Source organism: Rhinatrema bivittatum, chromosome 8 (assembly GCF_901001135.1).
Source record: "Rhinatrema bivittatum chromosome 8, aRhiBiv1.1, whole genome shotgun sequence".
Classification (NCBI taxonomy): domain Eukaryota; kingdom Metazoa; phylum Chordata; class Amphibia; order Gymnophiona; family Rhinatrematidae; genus Rhinatrema; species Rhinatrema bivittatum.
Window position 1 is genome coordinate 90,747,997 of NC_042622.1, and position 26,381 is coordinate 90,774,377.

The 26,381-nt window shown below is 43.6% G+C and overlaps 1 protein-coding gene across 1 annotated transcript; it reads left to right on the forward strand.

The window, feature by feature from the left end:
- The first annotated feature begins 465 nt into the window (after nt 1–465).
- Nucleotides 466–17,030, forward strand: CACFD1 (calcium channel flower domain containing 1). The gene is made up of 5 exons (XM_029613067.1): nt 466–647; nt 11,946–12,018; nt 13,390–13,515; nt 13,926–14,033; nt 15,291–17,030. The coding sequence occupies exons 1-5, from the start codon at nt 542–544 to the stop codon at nt 15,373–15,375; spliced, it is 498 nt and encodes a 165-aa protein (XP_029468927.1). The 5' UTR covers nt 466–541; the 3' UTR covers nt 15,376–17,030.
- The last annotated feature ends 9,351 nt before the right edge of the window (nt 17,031–26,381 follow it).

Consider the following 26,381-nt stretch of genomic DNA (forward strand, 5'->3'; position numbering starts at 1 on the left):
ACGTGGTCAACCACTTCAAGTTTCAGTGCTACCTTGGGAAACTGGCCAGTTCATGTATTCTCTCCCGCCTTCCCAGCCATCTTTGGCCCCTTCCCCATTATCATCTTGATGGCAGTGCTGGTGCGACTGAGCTGGTAGTAGAAGGGAATAAATGAAGCCAGGCGAGATAGCGAGCACAGCGCCCTGGCTGTAAGCCCATTTTCATGCACTTTTCTCGGACAGGGTGACCGCTCTTTCGCGACGAAGCAGCTCTGTCCATGCTCAAGCTTTCACCTGATTTAAAAGGCAGAAATTGTTACAAACCAGGAGGCCTCCGGGCCAAAATCACTCCCTCTACAGTGCAGGCGGCGAACAAAGGCCTCACGCTGAGGCTTCGCTCTGCTGCTCCCACAGTGCTGTGCGCTGGGCATATTTACATCCCGAGCTCCGCCCAACAGGGTGCACCCCCCCCCCTGTGACGTTGGCCGGCGGAGGTTCCCGGCATGCCGTGCGCCACAGAGAGCCGGTGCGGGTGAGAGCGGCGGTGGCGGTGGGGCTCGTGATGAGCGCACCGGAGAGCGAGGTGGGGGCAGCCAAGGCGTCGGAGGCCCGAGTCACCTGGTGGTACCGCTGGCTATGCCGGACGGCCGGGATCTTCGGCGGCATGTGTGAGTATCTGCTGGTACCCCGCGTAACCAGAGTGACCGTCCTAGCAGGAATACTCACTATCGGTATCTCTCCGGTACTCGCCATCATCTGAACACCTCTGAGGCTATCTGCATCTTCTGGTACTCTCCATCTCCTTGCTCGTTTCCCATCATCCGTATTCCTCCATACCTCGTCTGGAAGTATTCCACTCACAGGAACACATACCGATCAGTTTTGAAGGATTCCAATGATAAATATTAATAGTACTACTATAATGATTATGACTTTTACTATAATTATTACTGTTGATGCAGTATTTCCCCCTTGTGGGCATGGAGCCTCATTAAGGGAATCGTCCGGATTAATTACTGTGGTTATGTGATCGAAGGCCAATCATTTTTAAGTTGTATGTATTATGTTGTAAGTTTTTCTGTAGTTTTTATTATTATTTATTTATCAGCATTTATAAACTGCTTTCCAGACCAAACGATCACCCAAAACAGTTTTTATGGTGTGTATTTTTGTATTGTATGTCTCATGTTGGTGGTATTTGTTCAGTGATACACTGAGTGTATTGCTATGTTTTTGTACACCACTTTGATACATTGCTGACATGATTTAGCAGTCTATAAATTATTAAATTAAATCTGACGATGTTCATCATCTGTAGTCCTCCATACCTCCTTCTGAGAGCATTTACAGATACTAGTCATCCATAGTCCTCCATACTCTGGGGGTATCTTGTACTTTTTATAGTAACTACAATCTAAAGTATTTAACAAAAACACCCAACTTCCTGATGGGGATTGAAGGAGGAGTGTAGGGATGATGGATACCAGCAGATACTCCCAGAGAGGATATAGAATAGCAGCTTTGATAAGCACTGGAGATATTCCTAACTCAAATGTGATATGGATGATGAAAACTGGGGAAACTTCTAGATAAGGTATGGAGAAGTACTGGACAGGAAAAGAAGGGGAATGAATGAGAAGTACCATTTAATACTCCCAGATGGAATAAGGATGATGAGTAGCCACAGATATTTCCAGATGGGGTATAGAGGGGTTTGAATGATGGGTACTGACAAATAACTCCCAGATGGAATATGGGGGAGTACAGATGATTAGTATGCCTTCATACCTCATCTCTGAGTGTCTTCTCTCAACTGCCCCACTGTAGTAAGGATTCTAATCATGGACTGGGCGTTAATGTGCTCTACAGTCCATCTGCAGGGCAGTTTTCTGAATTCCTTAGGTGAGTAGAAGATGGACAAGGATTCCAGGGTTTCTATGGATCATGAACAAGGGACAGATGTAACACTCAGTAGCCTCTCTCAGCTTTAGGCTCTCTTAACCTGCATCTGTTATGCTGCAGTCACATTATCTTGTAATTTTTGTGACTTTTCAGTGTTTCTGGGAGACTTACATAGGTAAGACACTAGGTTTAATTAAATTGCACAGTATACATGTCTTTCCTGTCAGTTATCCTGGGCTCATTGCCTGCAGGTGATGTAATTCTGTTATAGTTTTGGGTCAAATTGTTTCATGACTTCCCCAAGACATGTTTTGGTTTTGCATATATGACCATCAGCAAGAGATGTCTGTTATGTAACAAGTGACACATGACAGTGCCCTCTTGGGATTAGGCTGAAGTCCTCTGCCTTGGCAGATCCTGAATATTTCCTGTGCTGTCCCTGAGTAAAGCTGCAGAGCCGAGAGGTGTCAGATTAGTGGCTGTCTACAAAGTGCAACACACCTGTAGAGTTACAGGATTAGCAATAACTACAGAATTTTTCCTGTTTTGTGCTTATGGTAAAATCTTCCGGAGTTAAGATGAATAAATTCTGCAAATTGGCCTTTTCTCATCTGTAGCTACAGTCAGGTATTTTAAACATGTCTGCACTCCTCGGATTCTCCCCAGAGTTTTTGCAGTTACTGGGTTCTGTGCAGACCTGCTAAGTGTGTGCAATTGGTAATGGAGCTACATCTTCCCATGCTTTAGCATTGCTTGGAAAAGCTACTCTGGGTTGTTTTAACACATCAGCTGCTCCCTTCCCCCCAGGGGCTACGATTACATTTGTGAGTTGTACTGTGTCTTTGGCTGTCAATTGAGAGGCAACCAGGTATCAGATGGAGAGAAACCTTTACAAATTTAATGAGACTCACCTCGTGCACATGCACACTGGCCCTTTAAATAGGCCCTACTCGCTCTTGGCCAGTTTGAAACATAATCTTATTTTTTTGCCTTATTGCACTTCTGCTTTCATGCACACATAAGAGGTGTCTTGTTCATGCAATCGTCTCTGCCTTATCCCACTTGACTGTAATAGCATAGTGTCCATTAATAGGGCCAGACACCCTTCAGAGGAGTAGCCTGCCAGGTCACTGCTAAAGCTTATTGTATACGAGCCCCTTTAGCTAGTAAGACCTTCCCACAGAGCCTGTTTGTTTTAAGAGCTCCCCATTAGTATAGGCTGGCATACCTCATCTCTTCAGTCCTGGTCTTGTATTCAATTAATACCAGCTTTACTAAGTTATAATAATTTTTTCCAAATGTAAGGAAAGAGATTAACATTTTTCCTTCTCCTGGAAGCTCTCATGCACTTTGGGCACCACAAATGTGCTGCCAGCCTTCCACCTCAGCAGGGGCTGAAAACCTGTTTTAGAAGTATCCAGTTTTCCAGTGTGTCAGGGATATGATTCTACTAGGTGATTTTAATTTACCTTTTAATCACATCTCAGAGGATAATCAGATTCAATTATTCAATCGCCGCGATTGACTGCAGCCCAGGCCTGCGCAGCCGGCGCTGAAGCCCATCGGGGCAAGGCCCAACTTAAAATAAAGCACTCACCACCGGGGCTCCAGCGACGGCCACGCGGCTCACCCGATCGTCCCTCAGCTCCGCCCACCCAGGAGAAGCAGCCTACCAGCGAGCACAGACACGTCAGCAGCAGAGGTAAGCGGGGGATTTAAATCCCTGCCGCTCCTCCCGGCGTCCTCTTCTTCTGCGACCGCCGCGATTGCCTCTTCGCCGCGATTGACTGCAGCCCAGGCCTGCGCAGCCGGCGCTGAAGCCCATCGGGCAAGGCCCAACTTAAAATAAAGCACTCACCACCGGGGCTCCAGCGACGGCCACGCGGCTCACCCGATCGTCCCTCAGCTCCGCCCACCCAGGAGAAGCAGCCTACCAGCGAGCACAGACACGTCAGCAGCAGAGGTAAGCGGGGGATTTAAATCCCTGCCGCTCCTCCCGGCGTCCTCTTCTTCTGCGACCGCCGCGATTGCCTCTTCGCCGCGATTGACTGCAGCCCAGGCCTGCGCAGCCGGCGCTGAAGCCCATCGGGGCAAGGCCCAACTTAAAATAAAGCACTCACCACCGGGGCTCCAGCGACGGCCACGCGGCTCACCCGATCGTCCCTCAGCTCCGCCCACCCAGGAGAAGCAGCCTACCAGCGAGCACAGACACGTCAGCAGCAGAGGTAAGCGGGGGATTTAAATCCCTGCCGCTCATCCCGGCGTCGCGCGCCGGGCGTCGCGCGACAAAGGGGCCTGCCCCTTTGTCTCGCCCCTTAGTTGCAGCCCCGAAGGAGCCCCGATCCCTACCCCCGGAATGACCACAGACAAACCTCTGCTTAATTAACGCTTCCCATTAACGGATTTCGCAGCCCTGTTTGCAACACTCCGCCTTCCAATAAAAAGAAAAAGAAAAGGAACAAACAGTCCCGCCTCCTGCTGATACTTCAGAATTCTTACAGCCTCTCCTCTCCCCCAAACTAACTCTCATCCATCTCATTATAGACAGCATCTACTCCCAGCTTGAGCTACTAAGATTTTTTCTCCCTGGCTTCTCTTTCAATAACTCCCAGAAGGAATGCAAAACCAATACATCCCTATCAGACACCACCGTCTCCTTCACAACATGTCACCTGTGCAAGAACTACCAATTAGAAATCCCAGATCTCTCATTCCAATCATGATCACTCCTCTAACACAGTTCCTAGGGCTAACTATGCTCTCAGTAACACTGGTCAATGCACAATCTCTGACAAAAAAGACGCATATCCTCAATGACTATCTCTTGGACTGTAACCCTGATATCTGCGCCATTACAGAAACTTGGCTAAAAAACTCAGACATTGCTCTAATTAACCAACTACCCAATCACAAATACGATTTCTTCTCAATCCCCAGACACAAAAAAAGAGGGGGTGGCCTGCTCCTAGCCACAAAGAAAGAATTCAGACTAACACTTCATCCTATCAAGTTAAAATCTACAATTGAACTTGGATTTTTTAAATCGAATCACTTTCAAATTCTACTAGTCTACGCTCCCCCAGGAATCCTGGAAGCAGACTCCTCACCCCTTATAGAAACCATCGTGAAACACATCAACACAGATTTTCCTACCATAATTTTGGGAGATTTTAACTTACACTTTGATGCCTCTCCACACTCATCCAATTGTGAAGCATTCCTCACCGCCCTTAACGCTATGGGATTCACCCAGATTATCAACAATCCAACTCACAGAGCAGGACACACATTGGATCTTATTTTCATTAATGCTAATTTCCTCTGCTCTATTGATCCTACATGTACCCCCATTCCCTGGTCAGACCATTTCCTGATAACTACAACCCTATCCACCAAGATACAATCTTCCACTGATCAACACCTCTCCACCATTTACTTCAGGAAATCTTGTGCTTCAGAAATTCTCAGCGAGCAGCTCACCAAGGAACTCACAAACCTAGACACATCTAACCCCAATTCAGCTGTGCTATCCTGGCATAAGATCACGGAAAGGGTAGCAAACAATCTTTGCCCATCAACTTCGAAATTAATCAACCCAGCAAAAAAAGGTAACCAACCTTGGTTCACCAGCGAACTCAAACGGATAAAACAAGATCTACGCCACAAAGAAAACAGATGGCGCAAAGTCCCTTCACCGTCTAATCTTTCATCATACAAAGGAACTTTACATTTTTACAGATCATCCATCCTAAAATCAAAAAAACAATACTACGCTAATAAAATCCATGACCTACAATATGATGCAAAGGCTTTATTTTCATATGTATCACAAATCACAAAGCCAATTCCTCCATCAATACCAGATGATCATGCTCAATCCAAGGCAAATGAGTTAGCCCTGTTCTTTCAGCAGAAAATTTCAAACACTATAGCACTTCTTCCAACTAAGACCAACCCGCCTGATTCAAGCTCCTCCAACCACATACTCAAGGATACTAAATTCGACAACTTTGAATTAACTTCCACTAAAGAAATCGAAACCATTTTAAAAAGGCAGAAACCATCCAGCCACCCAACAGATAACATACCCTCCAAATTATTGCTACTCATCCCAGACACAATCTCAAAACCTCTGACTAACATCATAAATTGCTGCCTAACTCAAGGTCTGTACCCAGATAGCCTAAAAAATGCTTCCCTTAAACCCCTCTTGAAAAAACACAATTTAGACCCTAGCATTCTTGCTAATTTCCGTCCAATCTCTAATCTTCCATTCCTAGCCAAAATTACAGAAAAAGTAGTCAATACCCAGCTATCAGATTACTTAGAAGAACACAATATTCTTTCCCCTTCCCAATATGGTTTCCGCAAATCACGCAATACAGAAACCCTGCTCATCTCACTAACAGGCCATATTATTATGGGAATGGACAAAGGACACTCATTTCTTCTAATCCTTCTAGACATTTCAGCAGCCTTCGACACGGTCAACCACACCATCCTCCTGGATCGTTTATCTGATATTGGCATAACTGGCTCAGTCTTCAGCTGGTTCAAGTCCTTCCTTGATAACAGAAGCTTCAGGGTCAGGATCAACAACAAAGAATCACCATCGACAAATTCTTCTCTTGGCGTGCCTCAAGGATCCTCCCTTTCTCCCACCCTTTTCAATATTTACCTCCTCCCCCTTTGTCATCTGTTAACAAGTCTCAATCTCATCCATTACATCTATGCTGACGATGTTCAGATTCTGCTCCCCATTACAGAATCCATTACTAAAGCTCTCTCACTTTGGAAAACTTGCCTTCAATCTATAAACAATCTCCTCAATAATCTAAATTTGGTCCTCAACTCCGCTAAGACTGAATTACTATTTATCTCTTCCAACCCAGACATCCATCCTCCACAAACCCATCACAGTCTCCAACTCACCCATACTCAAGTAAGAGATCTGGGAGTAATTCTAGACAACCGCCTTAATCTAAAGACTATGATCAATTCGACTACCAAAGATTGTTTCCACAGACTACAGGTGTTGAGAAGACTCAAACCTCTCCTATATCTCCACGACTTTAGAACTGTTCTGCAATCCCTAATATTTTCAAAAATAGATTATTGCAGCGCTCTTCTCACTGGCCTACCCAGCTCAACCACCAAACCTCTTCAAATGATACAGAATGCTGCTGCCAGAATTTTAACCAGTACCAACCGAAGAGATCATATTACACCAATTCTCCGAAACCTTCACTGGTTACCAGTCTACTACAGAGTCCTTCACAAATCTCTCACCCTGATACACAAGTCCATCCATAACTATTTTCATCTTGACCTTGAATTTCCCCTCAAACTCCATACATCCAACAGACCGATTAGAGAAATCCACAAAGGAGAGTTACAACCCCCTCCAACCAAAACCATTCGCCTAGTTTCGACCAGGGTCCGAGCCTTTTCTCTAGCAGGTCCAAACATTTGGAATAGCCTTCCTGCAGAACTCAGGTTGGAATCATGCCTACTAACTTTTAAAAAAAAACTTAAGACTTGGCTGTTCCGACTAGCCTTCTTGGATCCTTCAGACACACAATAATCTACCATCCTACTCACGAGCCATGGAACCATGCCTTCTTTGTGAGATGCTTCTTATCCAATACCTCCACAATTAAACTATCTTATGACTTTTGATTTTAAGTTATGGCCCTACTCGGGCCTTTTTACTCTATTTACTTCCAAAGCTGTAAAACCTCCAAGTTTATAGTCCTTGTTCAATGTAACTTTCTTGCTCTCTTTCTGATTATAACTTATTGTTCTGTTTTTTGTTACAAGTTTCTATCCCTCGTTCGATGTAAACCGATCTGATATGGTATTCAACCATGAAGCTCGGTATAGAAAAATGTGAAATAAATAAATAAATAAATTTTAGGTTCATTAGGATGGTCTCAAGTAATTCATATACCCACACATCGTTTGGGCAATATTCTTGATCTAGTATTCATTAATGACTGTGCAAATTTTCAGTTAATTCATACTCCTGATGTGAAGTCTGTTCCTTGGTCTGACCATTCACTGATTAGTTTCTCCTTAAAGGGTGTATATGAGGGAATTAGTACTTCCAGTTCTTCTTGTACTTATGTGGACATTAGTAAACTTAAAGAAGCCCTTAATTTAATTCCTGATCCTTCAGAAGCTACTGCCATCAATAACTATTTTGAAGAATGGTCCACATATTTAAACACCACTTTGAATAATATCGCTCCTTTGAAATCTTTTTCATACTCCAAATATAATAGGAAAACATTTCAACCTTGGAACACTCCATCTTTAATTCTGTCCCGACAACTTTTGAGAAAAAATGAGCGTAAATGGTCAAAACATCCCTCTGATGAGAATGCATCTCTTTATAGAATATCCTTAGCAAAATATCAAACAGATACGCTTAATGCTAAAAAGGAGTACTATTTGAAAAAAATTAACGAGTTAGGAAATAGTCCTAAAGCTCTGTTTAATCTAGTGCATAAGTTAACTGAAGTTCAGAAGGCAAAAAGTATTAGCTCTATTACACTTTCAGCTGATATGTTTGCTAAATACTTCTCTGTGAAGTTAGAGAACCTCTTTTTGCTCTTTAAAGATGTGACCCCTTGTTTCTGTTTGGTCTGACTTTGAGTTAGTTTCTTCTTTGGAAATTTCAAACATAATTTCACATCTCAATAACACTATGTGTCCTATATTAAATATTTCTACTGTGACCTTTAGAGCTATATTTGATCTAATGAAAGCTTCTATCACACATATAGTAAACACTTCACTATCTACCGGAGAAATGCCCAACTCTTTGAAAATTGCTTTAGTCAAGCCATTATTAAAAAAGCAAAATCTAGATGCTAACAACTTAACAAATTATAGACCTATCTCTTCACTCCCTCTCATTACGAAGGTTATAGAAGGTATTGTTTTAAAGCAATTGACAGATTATTTTGAGAACAAGGAAGTTTTAAGCCCTCATCAATTTGGATTTCGTCATGGCCTAAGTACTGAACTACTTCTCATTTCATTGATTGACTCCATCAAACATAGTCTTGATGGAGGACAACAATTTCTCTTGATTTCTCTTGACATCACTTCTGCGTTTGATTCTGTTGACCATCAGATTCTTTTATTTCGTCTCCGTAAATGTGGTATATCTGGTACAGTTCTCGCTTGGTTTAATAGCTATCTTACTGGTCACTATCAATCTTTCAGATTTAATCAACAATCGTCTTCGCTCCAATTGTTAAAAGCTGGGGTGCCGCAAGGCTCTGCCTTGTCGGCAATGTTATTCAGTTTATATCTTGCTCCCATTTCAAAATTGTTGGCCATCATTACTGATGGTTTTAAAATTTATGCTGATGATATTCAGTTTTATATTAAGGTTCAAAATTCCTGGCAGAAAACAGTTGATTCTCTTCATCTGCGTATGGATACTATTAAACGTTGGCTAAAACAAAACAAATTGTCATTAAATACTAATAAGACTAAAATTGTCCTTATTCATCATCCTCATTCTACACCTCTTTGATTCGATCTGTATTGATAATATTCCATTTTCTCTTGATACACCCAAACTCGTAATAGGTTTATTACTTGATGTGACATTTTCATTTAAATCACAGATTAGATCTCTCATTAAAACTGGTTTCTTTAAACTTCGGCTTATTGCAGGTTTACGGCATTTACTGTTCGATCATGATCTTCTCACAGTAGCACGAGTGATTATTTTCCCTCCTGTAGATTACTGTAATAGTCTCTATATAGGACTACGAAAGGCGACGCTACATCCGATTCAATTATTGCTTAATTCGGCCGCATGGCTCATCTCTCATACAAAACGCTCTGAACATATCTCCCCTATCTTGTGTAAACTCAGTTGGTTACCAGTTACAGAGCGTATTGTTTTCAAAATTGCCATGATTGTTTTCAAACTTTTAGACTCAGATTCTTCATATTGGTTAAATGCATTGCTGCGTATTTATAAACCTGTAAGAAGTTTAAGATCTTCTCAGTTGAATCTTTTGGAAATATCGTCAGTGCGGTAAGCACATTTGTTTTTCACTAGAGAGACCTCATTTTCTATTGCTGCACCAGCTCAGTGGAATCTTATTCCTTTCGAACTCCAGTCCTTAGACAATATAAAAAAAATGTAAACATCTATGAAAGAGTATTTGCTCCACCGTGCCTTTAATGTATTTTAGAGTGATTTAAGTGAGATTAATCCTTAATCCTATGTGTGAGACATATTATAAAAGACATAGTACTAATGGTTATTTAGTTTACCTTAAGTAAGGTACTGGTCATTATAGTTTCTGTGAAACTAAAGGTTTTTGTGTGTTAAGTCTATGGCCGATTACATGTATGATATTTTTATTATGTATGTTTTTACTGTACATCGCCTAGGCCTGTTTGTGTTAGGCGATTAATACATTTTAATAAATGAAATGACATTTTTTAATACATGAAAATCCTGTTTACTGAAATCCATTATGGCATTGCTTATGGGCAGGTTGAAGAAAGTGACTTTGTCAAGGGCACAGTGATTCAGTGGATCAGTACTTTTAATTACCAGTCCACCAGATCATTGGATCACTCCTGAATACCAACAGCAAAGATAATGTCATGTCTTTTGGCAGCACTGATTGTGTGAAACACATGGTCATCTAGTTGCCAGATGTTGGGATATACTCCATGTTGGGAGTTGCATCACAAATCACATGGACCACATGAACCAATCACAGATTGGGCTGTGAATCACGGTCCTCCCAGGTGGCTTTATTAGGAATGTCTACCTTTAAAGTCTGGAAGGCATGTTCTCAAGCAGGATGTTCTCTGCCATGGCTCCCGCTTTCTGTACTAGCCTCACGAGAGCGATTAGGCTTCAAACTAACTATGTTGTATTCTTGAAGAAGCTTAAGACATGCCTGTTTCCGCCTAACTGAGACAGATATTTAACTCTCCCTGTCTTCCTATTTTCCAAAATGTCCCAACTAACCCATTCCCTGTTAGATATGAAATTTATTGTAAAGCTTGTTGCTATGTTATGTTACACTGTGAACCGAGGTGATGTTGTTAACGTGCCGCGGTATATAAAAAACACTTAAATAAATAAGATATGCTTTTTGGGACAGAGATGATCTTATAGTTTTTGGATGACAATAAAGATCCTCTGATGAATGGGTCCTGTGTACTGGGGGGAGAGGTAATCAAGATTTCATGGTTTGTTGTCTGTTGATTGGGGTTTTCTGTTTTTTAGTTGCTTTTTAGACCACATGCTCTAAGTTCCTTTGTTTTCTCTTTTGTTTATATTTTCTGTTGAATTGTTATTGATGTAATTTTATTGGCTGTACACTGATTGTTTGGAAAGGTAGTATTTACATGATTAGATTAAAGTGCAGGGCTTGGGGATCACTGAGATCCATTTCCTCAAGCAATGGGAGGGCCTATAGTCACCCCAAAGTTAAACATTCCTTGGCTTTAGAAAAGGATCAACTCTGCCCAACTTCTTGGTTGGTTTTGATATAGCAAACTTGTGAAGTGGCCACTGATCTCCCATGAATAATCTCTTGGTTATTTACACTTTCGTATAATAGAAGGACTAGGGGACATTCCATGAAGTTAGCAAGTAGCACCTTTAAGACTAATCGGAGAAAAATCTTTTTCACTCAACGCGCAATTAAGCTCTGGAATTTGTTGCCAGAGGATGTGGTTAGTGCAGTTAGTGTAGCTGGGTTCAAAAAAGGTTTGGATAAGTTCTAGGAGGAGAAGTCCATTAACTGCTATTAATCAAGTTTTCTTAGGGAATAGCCACTGCTATTAATTGCATCAGTAGCATGGGATCTTCTTAGTGTTTGGGTAATTGCCAGGTTCTTGTGGCCTGGTTTGGCCTCTGTTGGAAACAGAATGCTGGGTTTGATGGCCCTTGGTCTGACCCAGCATGGCAATTTCTTATGTTTTTATGAATAGAGCAGTTTCTTCTTCTCTTCTGTCCCCTTGGAGTGTGTCTGAATTCCCTATAATCACTCAGTCTGTTTGTTTTACAGCTTGTGCAATCGCTGGCCTATGGAACTGTGTCACCATACACCCACTGAATATAGCCGCTGGGGTCTGGATGATGTAAGCTTATTTTTCTTCTTGTTACAATAAATGATGTTTTTTTGTGTTTCATCAATACTTTTTAGGAATTGAAGTAAAACTATGAAGCATGTGAGGTGTGCTTGCTTGCGCTGTTTACGGTTTTGAAATGGCTGTTTACTGGAATCTTGGATTCTTGTCAGTAGAGCAGTCAATGTGGAGGAAGAAATGCTATGAAGTATTTTTGGGACACAGCAGAACTAGCAAGAAACAAACTTGAATATTTCAGTTGGCAAGTAAAAGAAAGAAAATAGAAAATATAAGGGCAATGGGATCTTAGAAAATTGCCTATTCCATCTATAGGTAGTGCCAGGGCACTCGTACTCTTACCCGCAGATAGGGTAGGTGTCTCGGGGGTAGAGTTTGGCTGGGATCAGCGCTTATATACGTGCATAAAACTACTGGCACAAATGAGTGCAGATCTGTAGGCGTACATTTTCTGATTCCGTTATCAAAGGGAACTTTTCCCATTTGAAAATTGTATGCAATCTGCAGGTAAAAGCGTCCAGTTTAAAAGTTGCCCTTGAACTATTGACTCTGCTTTTTAGAGAAGTTCTGAGGCAAGATTAGTGTTTGATATTTTTAAAAACACCCCCATCATAACCAACCTAAGTGCATTAGGGGGGGCTGCTGTGCTGATTATCATCAGAAGCCTTTGCAGGTATCGCACTGAGTGCAGCACAGAGCTGAAGAGGGGGACTCTGGCAAAAGGCTTTAGAAATGAAGGGCTGTATCTAAGACAAAAAGCACGTGCTTTTAATCCAAACATGACCTTTATTCCAAATTGGATTGGAAAGGTGTACTCCTTGGCATACACATTTCCAGAGGTGCTGTTTACACTGAACACTAATTTCCAAAATGTTTTTCTGTGGATCAGTGTCCTTTTTCAAGTTATGTGCTTTAATCTCAAAGTTATGGAAGTTAGGCAAGTTAGTTTCTATATATTCATGGTTTGAAATATAACAGATGGAAACAGGCAGGCACATAAGACATTCCACAGTAGACTCATTGAAAAGAACATCTGTAAAGGTAGAACAAACCTGTATTTGCATGTATTGACTGTGTCTGTGCATTCCAGTTGGTATTGTCTGCTTGGCTCCACCCCCTTTTACCTGATGTGAGCTAGGATGATTAGTTTTAATGTGAATTCACACTATGTGCGTAGGTGTATCGAGGCAACCTCTTGGAGGGGAGCATTCGGTGACAGACGGAGGAATAAACAGTGCTTTGCCAGCCCTCCTGTCCCCTGCTGACTGCTGTTCTGGAAGGCAGGGGCAGAGGAAGAGCCCTTGCAGTGGGGAGCAATGTGAGAGTAGGAGCGGCTCTGGTGATTGCTGTTCTCTTCTTCTTCAGATTAAATGCCTTCATCCTTTTCATGTGTGAAGCTCCTTTCTGCTGTCAGTTTATCGAGTTTGCAGATGCGTTGGCTTCAAGAGCAGATAAACTGCAGCCCTGGCAGAAGGCTGTCTTCTACTGTGGGTAAGATGTAGCCCTTGACTTCCTTATGCATTAGGTACCAACTAGAACCTGAGAAGGGAAAGGCCTCCCCTCCCCACAAGCTATGCCATGGTGCCCCTGACCAATGTAAGGTGAATACAACTACCTTGGCCACCTCAGTTACCGAGCCCTGATATTCCCCACACTTTGCTGACCTCTGTTCAAGATCATTTTCTTTCTCCTGAAGGTGACCTATTGCTTGCTGGTCCTAAGTCTTCTTGTATCATTTATAAAATTCTCTGACAGTGTTATATCAAATGGTGATATTGAAAGCTCTGAAATAAGTAACATCAGTCTTGTTTCCTGGGTGCAGCTCGTGGTGCAGTTCTGAGATGGGTGTCTCGTGTGATCGCTCTCTCGCTGGTGTGATTACTCTTTGTTGCTCTCTCTAGGATGGCCATTTTCCCTGTTTTTGTCAGCTTGACTCTGCCTACATTGCTGGGCAACGCTTTGGCATTTGCGACAGGAGTACTGTATGGACTGTCTGCCCTTGGCAAAAAGTAAGACCATCAAAAATAAAAAGAAACTTGTGTATATTCTACCTCCACTTTTCCAGCAGTGGGTGAAACATGTATAAAACCAGACGTGCCTGGAATTGGAAGAGGGATTGTCCTAGCTTAATAGCATCACTGGCAAATCTGGTTTAAGATCCTGGGCCTGGACTCCTGATCCGTAGGCCAGCTGGGTCTGGAAATACTGTGGAAGTAGCATTCTTAGCTCCTGATGCAAGGAAGTCCTTGTGTGGGGCTTTGAAAGGAGCTGCAGTCTGTTCCTCTTGGCCATCGCAGTAACAGTCCTAGGCCAGGCTGGAAGTGGAGGAGGGGGGAAACATACCAAGCACCCAGAAATGAACAGCAATGAAGTATCCAAGTTAGAAACACAAGCCTTAATATTCAGAGATGAACGGCTATGTAAGCCAGATAAGTTATCCGGCAAACTTACATGGATAAGATTAAAGTTAGCCGGCTAACTCTTATCCGGCTAACTTTAGACCTGCTGTTCATCATGTCTAACTTACCCCTCTGCTTCGAATATCGGCACTTATCTGACTACATTAGACTGATGAGTAGCTCCTCCCCGATCCACCCATTGGATATCTGGTTATCTACTTAGCCGGATAAGTATTATCCAAGTAAGTGGTGACCGCTGACCATAGCTGGATATTTAGCAGCCACCCCTTAACCATATAAGTTTCTATTTATGCACCTAAGTAGCACTGAATATCGGCTCCCCTATAACTAAAAAATTCAATTCAAATAGAGAGGCTGTCCCAGATCTGAAATACAGCAGTGACCCAGTCTCCCTAAAACATTCCAGATTGTAGAGATTTGGAATCTTGCAGCCCAAAAATCAGGGTCTGGAAAATCTGAACATCCCCCATTAGAATCAAATGGCCTTCCAGAGACGATCAAGCGTACCCCAGAGCCTCTGCTCCCCTCTAAGGTCACTTTGATCTGTGGGCCACAGAGAAGTCCGGCGCATCCAAGCACAGCCAGAAATTGTGTTCCTGAAACTTTCTGGGGGGGGGGGGAACGACTGGAAGTATAGCGCTCTCAGTAGTCATGCACCAGTTGAATCACACACTCCACATGGAGTCAAAAGGTTAGTTTTGGCACTCGTGTCACATTCCCCGCATCCATGCACTTGCACGTCAGGAGCGGGTAACAAGAGTGAGCTTCTTCTCTAGGAAGATTGTGCTGTATCTAAGTTTAGCCACTGCCTGGTCTCAGTGCAGCTTCTCTGCCTTCCTTCCGCAGGGGAGATGCTATCAGCTATGCCAGACTTCAGCAGCAGAAGCAGACTGACGAGGAAAAGCTAACAGGAACCCTGGAGAACGAGTGATGGGAGCAGCCTGCCTGCTGCACACTGAGCAATCTGCCCTGAGACAAGAAAGCTACATATAGTTTTTTTTAAAGAAACTCTCTATTAATGCTGACATTGAACATGATAAACTGTTTTATTCCTTGTAGCTCCTATGCGGATTCTTCCAATGCTGCGGGTGAATGCCTTTTTTTTATTCTTGGAGAACACAAGCAACAGCACTAGGAGATGGTAGGTCAATCCAGAATCTGGAGAAAGAACCAGCAGTGAAGTTAATGGACAAAGTTGCCACCCAGTGGTAACACTGGATTCCCAGAGTTCCTCCTTACCCAGTACTGGTAGCTGAATGTAGTAGTTTGCAGGATGGGCTTCAGAATTCATTGCAATTCCCAGTCCCAAAGCTGTGGATAATTAGCAAATGCAGAAGGAGCCATCCTGCAGGCCTTGAATCATGGTCTCAAAATTTAGAAAAAGCCATTTAACACCAAATAACTGTTTAGAACTGAAAAAGAACAGGCAAGGACCCTTGTGCTATAAGCTAACAATTTAGTATCTTGGTACCTGACTGGCATCTACACGCTATGTGATGAGACTAAGAGAGTCAGCAAGATCCCTGCCAGAACATGGACAGGGAACCGGGACTGTGGACGGGGAACTGATTTAGAATGACTTCCTGCATGTGTCTTGTGACCCACATCTGACGTGGAAAGCGACTTTCTCCTGCTGGAAACTCATTTTCCATTTTTGTAATCATCCTTTGGGGTGTGTTTGAGGAGAATGGACTAGTCATGCCTTTATCTGACCATCTGTCTTATGATTTCCACTGCATAGAACTTGCATAGGGTCCCTGTAGTAGTTTCAGCAAAGCTCCCAGCTGTACTCACTGTAGGTGCTATGGGGGGGGAGGGGGCAGTAGAAAAGTAGCACTGATTTGACACACAGAATATGGCAGAGAAGCGAGGGAGAGACTCTTTCTTTTACTGTATAATTGGCATCAGCCTTATATGTACATCTTTAAGATTGCCAGTTTCCTCATTAGCTATATCCTTCCCACCCCTCCCTCTCTCTACTACAATTTTATTTCCCGTCTACCTTTTTCCAGGTTGCTGTCTGGTACAGGCCCCCATCCTCTCTCTCTAGAGCCAGTCCGAAGCTGTGGGCCTGTTTTCCAAAACTATTCTTTAGTTCTGTGTCACTTGCAGAACTCAGTGGAAAATAAAGAGTTCGTGTGGCTTTCGCTTTCCCTTGATCCCATGCCGCTGACTCTATGCAACTCTGACCTGATACTCTTGCTGCAACTCCCAACATTGCTCTCTGCTTCAGTGGCAAGAGGTATCGGGAACTGGACTCAGACAGCAACCAACAAGGGCCCAGACTTTGAGGGTTTGGGATACTAAGTATGGGGGTGACCGGTATGGCACGGCAGATGCTACCATAAGCTTGCTGGCCAAACTGGATGGACCGTTTGGTCCTTTTTCCCATCATGTTCTCTGTTTTTATATTTCTAGGTCATGGCACCTCCTTGTTTGCTCCTCTGCAACTGTTCAGCATAAAACTACCACAAAATATTCTGTCAGTCCTTCCCTTGAAAAGCTGTTCTGTTTCTCCAACCCAGAAGTGGCTGCTATTTTTCCTGGGAAATTCAATCATATAACAAAAAAAAAAAAAATCAGCAGGAAAATGATTTTGCTGCTGATTTATTTATTTAGGCATGGATTTATCAAAATGCACTAAATATCACATGCGATAGGAAAAGGGGCATGTTTTATGGTAATAGGCTGTTTATTGCAAAGTGCGTTATCTTAGTGCTTCACATAGGTATTACCGCAAACTGCGATAACTTTTTCGCACTTTGCAGTAAGTGCCTGAATTGTAATTTCTACCTACAACCACGGGGGGGGGGGAGAGAGAGAAAGAGGGCACCTAGCTATAAGGCCCTCATAGAAGGTAGGTATTTATACCTCTATAGGAGGCCCACCTAGCTACTCGAGGTGAGGTTTAGGTATTAGTGTAGGGGTTAGGGGCCACTTTGACATGCAGAGTGCGATGTACGAACAGAACAGTGCACTCTTGTGAAGATTTGATGACCTTCGGAGTGAGGAAACTCACCTAAAGATGAGATTTGTGCAATATTCTCTCAACCTAGTTTGATGGACTCTCTACCTGGGTAACATCAAGCTAGGTTGAGAGAACATTGCACAAATCAAGCTAGGTTGAGAGAACATTGCACAAATCTCATCTTTGGGTGAGCTTCCTCACTCCGAAGGTCATCAAATCTTCACAAGAGTGCACTGTTCTGTTCGTACGTCGCACTCTGCATGTCAAAGTGGCCCCGAACCCCTACACTAATACCTAAACCTCACCTCGAGTAGCTAGGTGGGCCTCCTATAGAGGTATAAATACCTACCTAGTATGAGGGCCTTATAGCTAGTCTCTCTCTCCCCCCCCCCCAGTGGTGGTAGGCTAGGCTTTCTCTCTCCTAGCAGCTTAAAATACTGAAAATGCTATTTGCGAAAACATCGCAAAGTGTGATAAAGCCATATTTAAAATCAGCGTTAAAGCTGTGTGATATGGCTTCGCAAATTGCAAAGCCAGCCCACATGGCCAGAAATCCTACCCCAAACTCCTCACCTTTTCCTAATTTGCATCGCACCACGCATTATGGCATTTTTGCGTGATTTAAAGGTGCATTTTGCACGCAAAAACGCCTTAACACATGTGAAAACGCCATATAGCACTTTGATAAATGACCCCCTTAGTTAGTTGTAACATTGAAATTCCCAGGAAAAAAATAAAAACTGAAAATGAACATCTCTACCACTTATACCTTGCCATGGCTGCCTGGGGCGAGGAGGAACTCAGGAGAGAGGGATGCAAGGCTGGTAGAGAGCACATAACATAATATGACATTCAAATTTATGATATTGCCTTGCTACTGAGGAACTCAAGGCATCTTACCGCAAGCCAGAAAATAAGATTGAAAACAAGAAAAGCAGCAAAATTTTAAAACAGCATAGAGAGGAGAGATTAAGATGGGGCTGGGGTGGGGTGGGGGGGGCGGAGGAGGAGAGAGACATACCTGGAGGAAGATGGCTGCCTGTGCAGGAGAGGAGGAAAAAGGCATCTGTGCGCCAGGGCGACACAGGAGAGAAACACACACGCAGAGGATTGGCAGAGGTGAGCACATGTACCCTGAGGAAGGGAGGTCATGCAGAAGAGAGGCTTGTGTGACCCAAGAAGATGAAGGGGAGAAGGTATGTGTGCCTCTGAGGGAGTAGAGGAAGTATGGCGTAAGGGGGAGGGTTAGGGGGAGAACAGAAGAGCCACATGTGTGCTCCTAGGAGATGCAGAGGAGGAATGTGTGTGCTCTTGAGTGAGGGAGAGGTACAGGAAAGAGCTGTGTGTAATCCCAAGGCAATGCAGGAGAGAAATGTCTATGCCTTGGGGGGGAGTACAGAACAGAGGCCCCCGAATATCTCCAGCATTACTTTTTATCTGTTATATTTCATGTAGGTAATGAGTTACTTGGACAAAATTTAGCCTGATGGGAGAAACAAACATTCATAACTTAAGTTTGCTCTGGGATCTCAAAAACGTATTTGGTCAAACCCTTTGAATATGAAGCTGGTAGTGTCTGAGGAGGGTTGTTATTTAACTTCCTTAAGTCAGGATAGGAGACTACATCTCTCCTGGAACAACTGTTTGGCTTGTGTGTGCATGCATGCAGAAATAAAGGCCTGTCACACACACACACACACACACACTTTATTCTGCGTGTATATGGGTAGTCGTACCCTGAGCTACAGTGGCGTAGTGGGAATGAACTCCACATGTCTGAAAGCTATCTATTGGCTTGGTGTCCCAGTTGTACCCTATCTACCTATGTCCATTCAAAGCAGATTACCAGAACATCCCTGCAGAATTTCCTTCACTGCCTTGGTATTTATTTATGTATATAGTTGCTAATTGATTTGATCTTAAGCTGTCACCCTGGCCTTGAGTTAACACTGGATTTTTAATGCATTCTGTCTATATTCACGTGTAGTCCTGACCATGTCCTCATTGTTTGTGTATGCTGTGAATAAAAAGACCATTCTACCTCCCTTTACAGACCACCTTGTAAGTGAAACATTTTGTGTCTAATTCACTAAAGCTATTCCCCCATTCTGTCTCAATGGGGAAACAAGTTTAGTGATGCAGACCCTTGCTGTAATTTTGTGTACCATAAAGCAAATGACCCCCTCTAAAGACCAGTTGCTCCACACTTCTGGCTCAGCTGCCAGGTGTAGAAGCTTGACAACTTGTAGGATATCATTCCTTGCCCAAGACAGGGTTTTTGGTTTCCTCTTTAGTTGTTTACCATGCTGGCAGATGAGCTTACAAGATCCCATGCTTCATCTAACACCCTGGCTTTCCCAACTCTCCATATTTTATCATCAAGCTTTGTAATCTAAACAGCTATCAAATTCAATACTAACAAGGCTGTTGCCTGAACATCCAGACTTGGGTTCCTGTGGCCTTATTGGATGATACCCAGCAAACACCAACCTTTTGGTTTCTGGGGAGTTGTAAGAGTTGTAAACTGCTGGCTATTCTGGGGCCTGTTATGCCCCTTATTTTTTTTCTCATCGCCTGACCTGTTTCCAGTCCTTGAGGACTAGGAGTAAGATTCTGGCTAGAGAAGGGGTGGGCTACATCAGCGGTTCTCCAACTTATCGTGGGTGATCCCCAGCTAGTTGGATTTTTTATATATCTGCAATATGCATTAGGATAAATTTGTATGCCATGGCAGCAGGGCCGGCGGAAGCACTAGGCGAACTAGGCGGTCGCCTAGGGCGCCAGCTTCCCGGGGGCGGCACTGCCCCGGTAAAATTAAGAGAGCCGCCGCCCCCCCCCCCCCCCCCCGATAAAAATAAAACAGCCGCTGCCGGCAGCCCGCCCCAAAAGACCCATCTGACCTCCCCCAGCGGTTCGCGTGGCTCCCGGTCCCTCCCGCTGCTCTTTCTTCCCTGCTGCCGTTGCCGCCGGGCTATCAGCACGTTCAAGCCCAGCGGGAACGGCAGCGGTGCAAAAAAAAAAAAAAAAAAAAGCTGTTGCATCCGCGGCTGGTCTTCTTCCCGCCCCCCCCCCTTTGAACCGGAACAGGAAGTGATGCGCGGGAAGAAAGAGAAGTGCTGCGTGAAAAAATAGCGGCGACAGCAGCATCGGCCCCCGAGCAACTGAAGCAGCCGGTAATCGGGAAAGGAGAGAGCAGCACGAGCCTCCTGCGGCCGATGGGATTCTTCCTTCTTGGCCTGCAGGGGCTGGAGGAGCAGCTACCGTTTGTGCTGGGGGGGGGGGAGGAAGTGAGTGAGAGAAAGAGAGAGAAGCAGCCAGCCTGCCTGCCTGCCTGCGTGTGATTGAGAGTCTGTGTGTAAGTGAGAGAATGTATTTGATGGAGAGCATGTGTGTGTGATTGAGAGAAACTGGTCAGAGAGCTGATGTATGTGTATATGTGAGAGACAATGAAAGTGACTGCTCAAGGAGATGACTGATGTGTGAGACAGTCAGGGATGTGTGTGTGTGTGTGTGAAAGAGAGAAAAAGCATGGAAGTGAGAACTCTGGGTATGTGAGAAAGCATGGGAGTAAGAAGCCTGGTGTGGGGGTGTATGTGAAAGAAAGCATGGGAGTGAGAGACTGGTGTGTGTGTGTGAAAGAGAGAAAAAGCATGGAAGTGAGAACTCTGGGTATGTGTGTGAGAAAGAAAGTGATTATGAGAGTGAGAAGCCCATATATGTAAGTGGAACACGGGAGTGGGAAGCCTGTGTGTGTATGGCATGAGAGAAACTGTTCAGGAAGGTGACTGGTGTGTGTGTGCCAAAGACTGTTTGGGAGATGATTGGTGTGTGAGAGACAGAAACTGGTCATGGGGGCATGACTGATATGGTGTGTGTGTGTGAGAGACATGGGCATTAAGGAAGAGGACCATGAGTATAGAGCTTAGCCACTACTGCTGCTTCTGGTGTGTGCTACAGCCTGCATGGAAGAGGAGTAAGAGAGCTGCTGGAGGGGGTAAGTAAAGATGGCTTTTTAAGTTTATTTTTCTTGATTGACTGCCATTTTAATTATTTAATATTATGTGATGTGTCTGCTTTTTTTGTTTGAGCAACAAGTATAGCTTTGGTTTATGTTTATTTTATTTATTTTTATTTATTTATTTATAAAAGAGTTTCTATACCGTCGATAAGACAAATCATCTCAATGGTTTACATGGCTTAAAAATGTCAAATAAGTGTTCTGTTATAAATAGACTTCGTTATTTTCATTAATGCACAATGTAAGTTAATTGTGTGTGTGTGTGTGTGTGTGTGGGGGGGGGGGGGCGGCATAGCTGACGTTTCGCCTAGGGTGCCTAATACCCTTGCACCGGCCCTGCATGGCAGGAGTGCATGCAAATCTATCTCGTGCATATTCACTATGGCCATCCTGAAAAGCTGACTGGCTGTGGGTTCCTGTATGCCAATGCCAGAAGTCTAAGAAATAAAATGGGAGAGTTAGAGTGTATGGTGAGAGACATAATTGGCATCTCAAGAGACCTGGTGGAAGGAGGATAACCAATGGGACAGTGCTATATCAGGATACAAATTATATTGCAATGATAGGGAGGATCAACTTGGTGGGGGTGTGGCACTTTATGTCCGGGAGGGTATAGAGTCCAACAGGATAATGATCATACTAGAGACTAAATGCTCAGTGAATCTATATGGGTAGAAATCCCATGTATGTTGGGTAAGAGTATAGTGATAGTAGTATACTACAGTCCACCTGACCAAAATAAACAGACGGATGATGAAATGCTAAGAGAAATCAGGGAAGCTAACCAATTTGGCAGTGCAGTAATAATGGGAAATTTCAATTACCCCAATATTGACTGGGTAAATGTACATCAGAACATGCTAGAGACATAAAATTCCTGGATGGAATAAATGACTGCTTCAAGGAGCAATTGGTTCAGGAACCAATAAGAGAGGGAGCTATTTTAGATCTAATTCTTAATGGAACACAGGATTTGGTGAGAGGTAACAGTGGTGGGGCCACGTGGCAATAGTGATCATAACATGATCAAATTTGAACTGACTAGACCGGGGACAATATGTAAATCTACAGCTCTAACACTAAATTTTCAAAAGGAAAGGAAAATTAGTTCTTACTTGCTAATTTTCATTCCTGTAGTACCACAGATCAGTCCAGGTTTTGTTTCCCTGCCAGCAGATGGAGACAAAGTTTCAATGACACTGTACATAACCCAGTGTGCAACCTGCAGTCCCCGAGTACTGACCTGTACCCAAGCCAGGATGACAGCAACTATCATAAACTTCTAAGCAAACTTGCTGCCCTTCAACGAGCCAGAAGAAAGTGAAGTTGCCCAAAAAGACAATAGAAAACTAATTTCTCAAATTTAACATAAGTGATCAGCATTGAAAGCCACCAACTCCACCCTATATACAAAGCAACAGTACGAGTAGTGGACTCTCCACCCCCAGTAAATGGGCAGATCTCTGGCCTGATCTGTGGTACTATAGGAACGAAAATTAGCAGGTAAGAACCGACTTTCCTTTCCCTGTATGTACCCAGATCAGTCCAGACTCCTGGGATGTACCTAAGCTCCCCTTTACTTGGATGGGACATGGAGAGTTCCGCTCAAGGAACACTCTCTAAAGCACATGGAAGCCAGAGCCCTGGCATTCAAGTGATAATGCCTAGCAAAAGTGGACAATGATTTTTCAGTAGCTACCCAGCAAATTGTTGCATCCGATGATCTCAGATGGCTTCGACATTTGTGCCTCACCTTTCTCTCTGCTCTCCCTGCTAGCCTTAGGAAGATGGCTACCCCCGCGTCTGGAGAGTGAGGACTAAATTGCTATCAAACAACAAAGCCTCACAGATAGCAAGGTGCTTGGACCTGTTCATCCCTGGTGCCTAGCTCTCCTGAACTTCGGATCTAGGTGGCCTCCTGTATGCACACTAATGCCACCTGGTGGCAGAATGTATGCAAATATGTGCTCATGATAGGTTGCGGTCATATGGGCACAAGTAGCTGTGCAAATATGTGCTCACATCTAGATCGCAGATGGCCTGGATTGACCACTGTTGGAAACAGGATGCTGGGCTTGATGGACCCTTGGACTGACCTAGTATGGCATGTTCTTATGTTCTTATGCTCAAATCTAGGCTGTGTCCTTACCCGCACATGCAACCGCCAAGCAGTGAGAATGCGCGCACATGCCTACGCACATGAGAAAAAAATGCCGTAGTGGCCTACCACACGGCCAAGTAAAGACTGCCTGCATCTTCACCGTTTAACATCCGGCCCCGAAAATCATCAGCCTGAAGAGTTTCGCAACAGCTCAGGCCTCTTGACTGGCCGGGAATCCATGGAGACTGCGGCCAAGCTGGCAGAAGACCTCTACTCCTCCTCAGTGCAAGTGCCTCTCTACACCTCTGCGGGACAGGGAACTGCCGGCAATAGTGGAGGAGGGGATTCCCCTGCCTCTCCTGCTGAAGTTGCTAGGGAATAAAAAATGGCCACCATTTCTGGATGTCGGGGTCTCGCACTCAGTGCGAGACCCCCGTCATCCATGAGGCTTGTTCTATCGGTGTGGCCATGCTTGACACAGAACCCTGAATGTTTCTGCTGCACGCACACGCTGTTCCTTCCTGCACCCTTGGCACCACCAGCACCTTAATGGCAAGCAGGGGAAGACTCCCTCAGCACCACGGAGCCAACACCTGGTCTCCTCCGCAGGCAGAGAAGCTGCTGAAAAACCACATTGCTGAGTTCCTCGAGTTGCTGAGGTAGCTTCCTCCCCCCCCTGGAACCCCGCTGCTGCACAGATTCCTCTATCTAGTTCCTTGTTCTCTTTTTTTTACTCTTTAAGAACAAATAAAGATGCACAGAAACCAATACTTTCCTTTGGTGCAGAGGTTCAGTTTCCAGGAGCGGAGGCCGCATGGCAGATCAGAAAAAAGACAGAGCTTTTTTTCTTCAAAACTTTACCAAACTTACAATACCTAGAATGGAACACACAGCTGCTAGCAGAAACAAAGAAAATCAGCCAAATTAAAAAAGGGACCGACTAAAAGAAAACAGCTGCACCGAGTCTGTAGCTGCCTTAGCAGCCTTGTGAAGGGGAGGGATCTGGACCACCAGATTTACACCCCACAGAAGAAAGGAATGAGTGTACAAAAGGGTCACCAACCTCCAGCTCATTCACCTTGACCAGACAGGGAAGGAGCTACTGGGACCCAAACATCCCCTGCAAGGAAGGCTCATAAATCCAAAACAGTCTCCAGACTTGAGAACTGCAGCTTTTGCACCATCTACCATCTGCTGGAGATAGAGAAATACTGAAGGACTGCAGGTGGTACACTGGGTTATGTACAGTGTCCGTGAAACTTTGTCTCCATCTGCTGGCAGGGAGTCAAAACCCCAGGAGTCTGGACTGATCTTGGTACAATCATAAAATGAGGAAAATAGTTAGAATAAAACTGAAAGGTCTGGCTGCAAAGGTTAAAAGTAATCAACAGACATGGACATTGTTTAAAAATACAATCTTAGAAGCACAGTCCACATATATTCCACGCATTAAGAAATGTGGAAGGAAGGCAAAACAATTATCGGAATGGTTAAAAGGTGAGGTGAAAGAGGCTATTTTAGCCAAAAAAAAAACCATCCTTGAAAAACTGGAAGAAGAATTCATCTGAAGAAAATGGAAAACACGTAAGCATTGTCAAGTTAAGTATAAAACATTGATAAGGCAGGCTAAGAAAGAATTTAAATGAAGTTGGCCATAGAGGCAAAAATTCATAATAAAAACTTTAAAAAATATATCCGAAGCAAGAAACCTGTGAGGGAATCAGTTGGACTGTTAGATGAATAAGGGGTTAAAGGGGCTCTTAGGGAAGATAAGGCCATTGCAGAAAGACTAAATTAATTCTTTGTTTTTGTGTTTACTAATGAGAAGGGTGGGGAGATACCAGTAGTGGAGATGGTTTTCAAGGGTGATGAGTCAGATGAACTGAACCAAATCATAACGTTTGTCGGTATATAAAAGTTTATAAATAAATACATTTTGAACCTAGAAGATGTAGTAGGCCAGATTGACAAACTAAAGAGTAGCAAATCACCTGGACTGGATGGTATGCACCCCAGGGTTCTGAAGAAACTAAAAAATGAAATTTCAGATCTATTAAAATTTATAAACTATTATTAAAATCATCCATTGTACCTGAAGGCTGGAGGGTAGCCAATGTAACCTCAATATTTAAAAAAGGCTCTGGGGTGATCCGGGAAACTATAGACTGGTAAGCCTGACTTCAGTGCTGGGAAAAATAGTAGAAACTATTCTCAAGATCAAAATCACAGAGTATATACAAAGACATAGTTTAATGGAACACAGCATGGATATACCCAAGGCAAGTCTTGTCAGACAAATCTTCATTTTTTGATGGGGTTAATAAATGTGGATAAAGTTGAACCAGTAGATGTAGTGTATTTGGATTTTCAGAATGTGTCTGACAAAGTCCCTCATGAGAAGCTTCTAAAAAAAATAAAAAATCATGGGATAGGAGGCGATGTCCTTTCGTGTATTACAAACCGGTTAAAAGACAGGAAACAGTAGGATTCAATGAGCAATGTTGTCAATGGAAAAAGGTAAACAGTGGTGTGCCTCAGGGATCTGCACTTGGATGGTGCTTTTCAATACATTTATAAATGATCTGGAAAGGAATATGACGAGTGAGGTAATCAAATTTGCAGATGATACAAAATTATTCAGAGTAGTTAAATCACAGGCGGAATGTGATATACTGCAGGAGGAACTAGCGAGACTGGAAGATTGGGTATCTAAATGGTAGATGTGTGGACAAGTGCAAGGTGATGCATATAGGGAAAAATAACCCTTGCTGTAGTTGTAGAGTTAGGTTCCATATTAGGAGCTATTACCCAGGAAAAAGATCTATCGTAGGCGTCAAAGTGAATAATACC

Excerpts from the sequence above, each read along its gene's own strand:
- CACFD1 (XM_029613067.1), top strand. The coding sequence starts at position 542 with ATGAGCGCACCGGAGAGCGAGGTGGGGGCAGCCAAGGCGTCGGAGGCC. Across the intron at positions 12,019-13,389 it reads GCCGCTGGGGTCTGGATGAT|ATTAAATGCCTTCATCCTTT; the intron begins GTAAGCTTATTT and ends CTTCTTCTTCAG. Across the intron at positions 14,034-15,290 it reads CTGTCTGCCCTTGGCAAAAA|GGGAGATGCTATCAGCTATG; the intron begins GTAAGACCATCA and ends TTCCTTCCGCAG.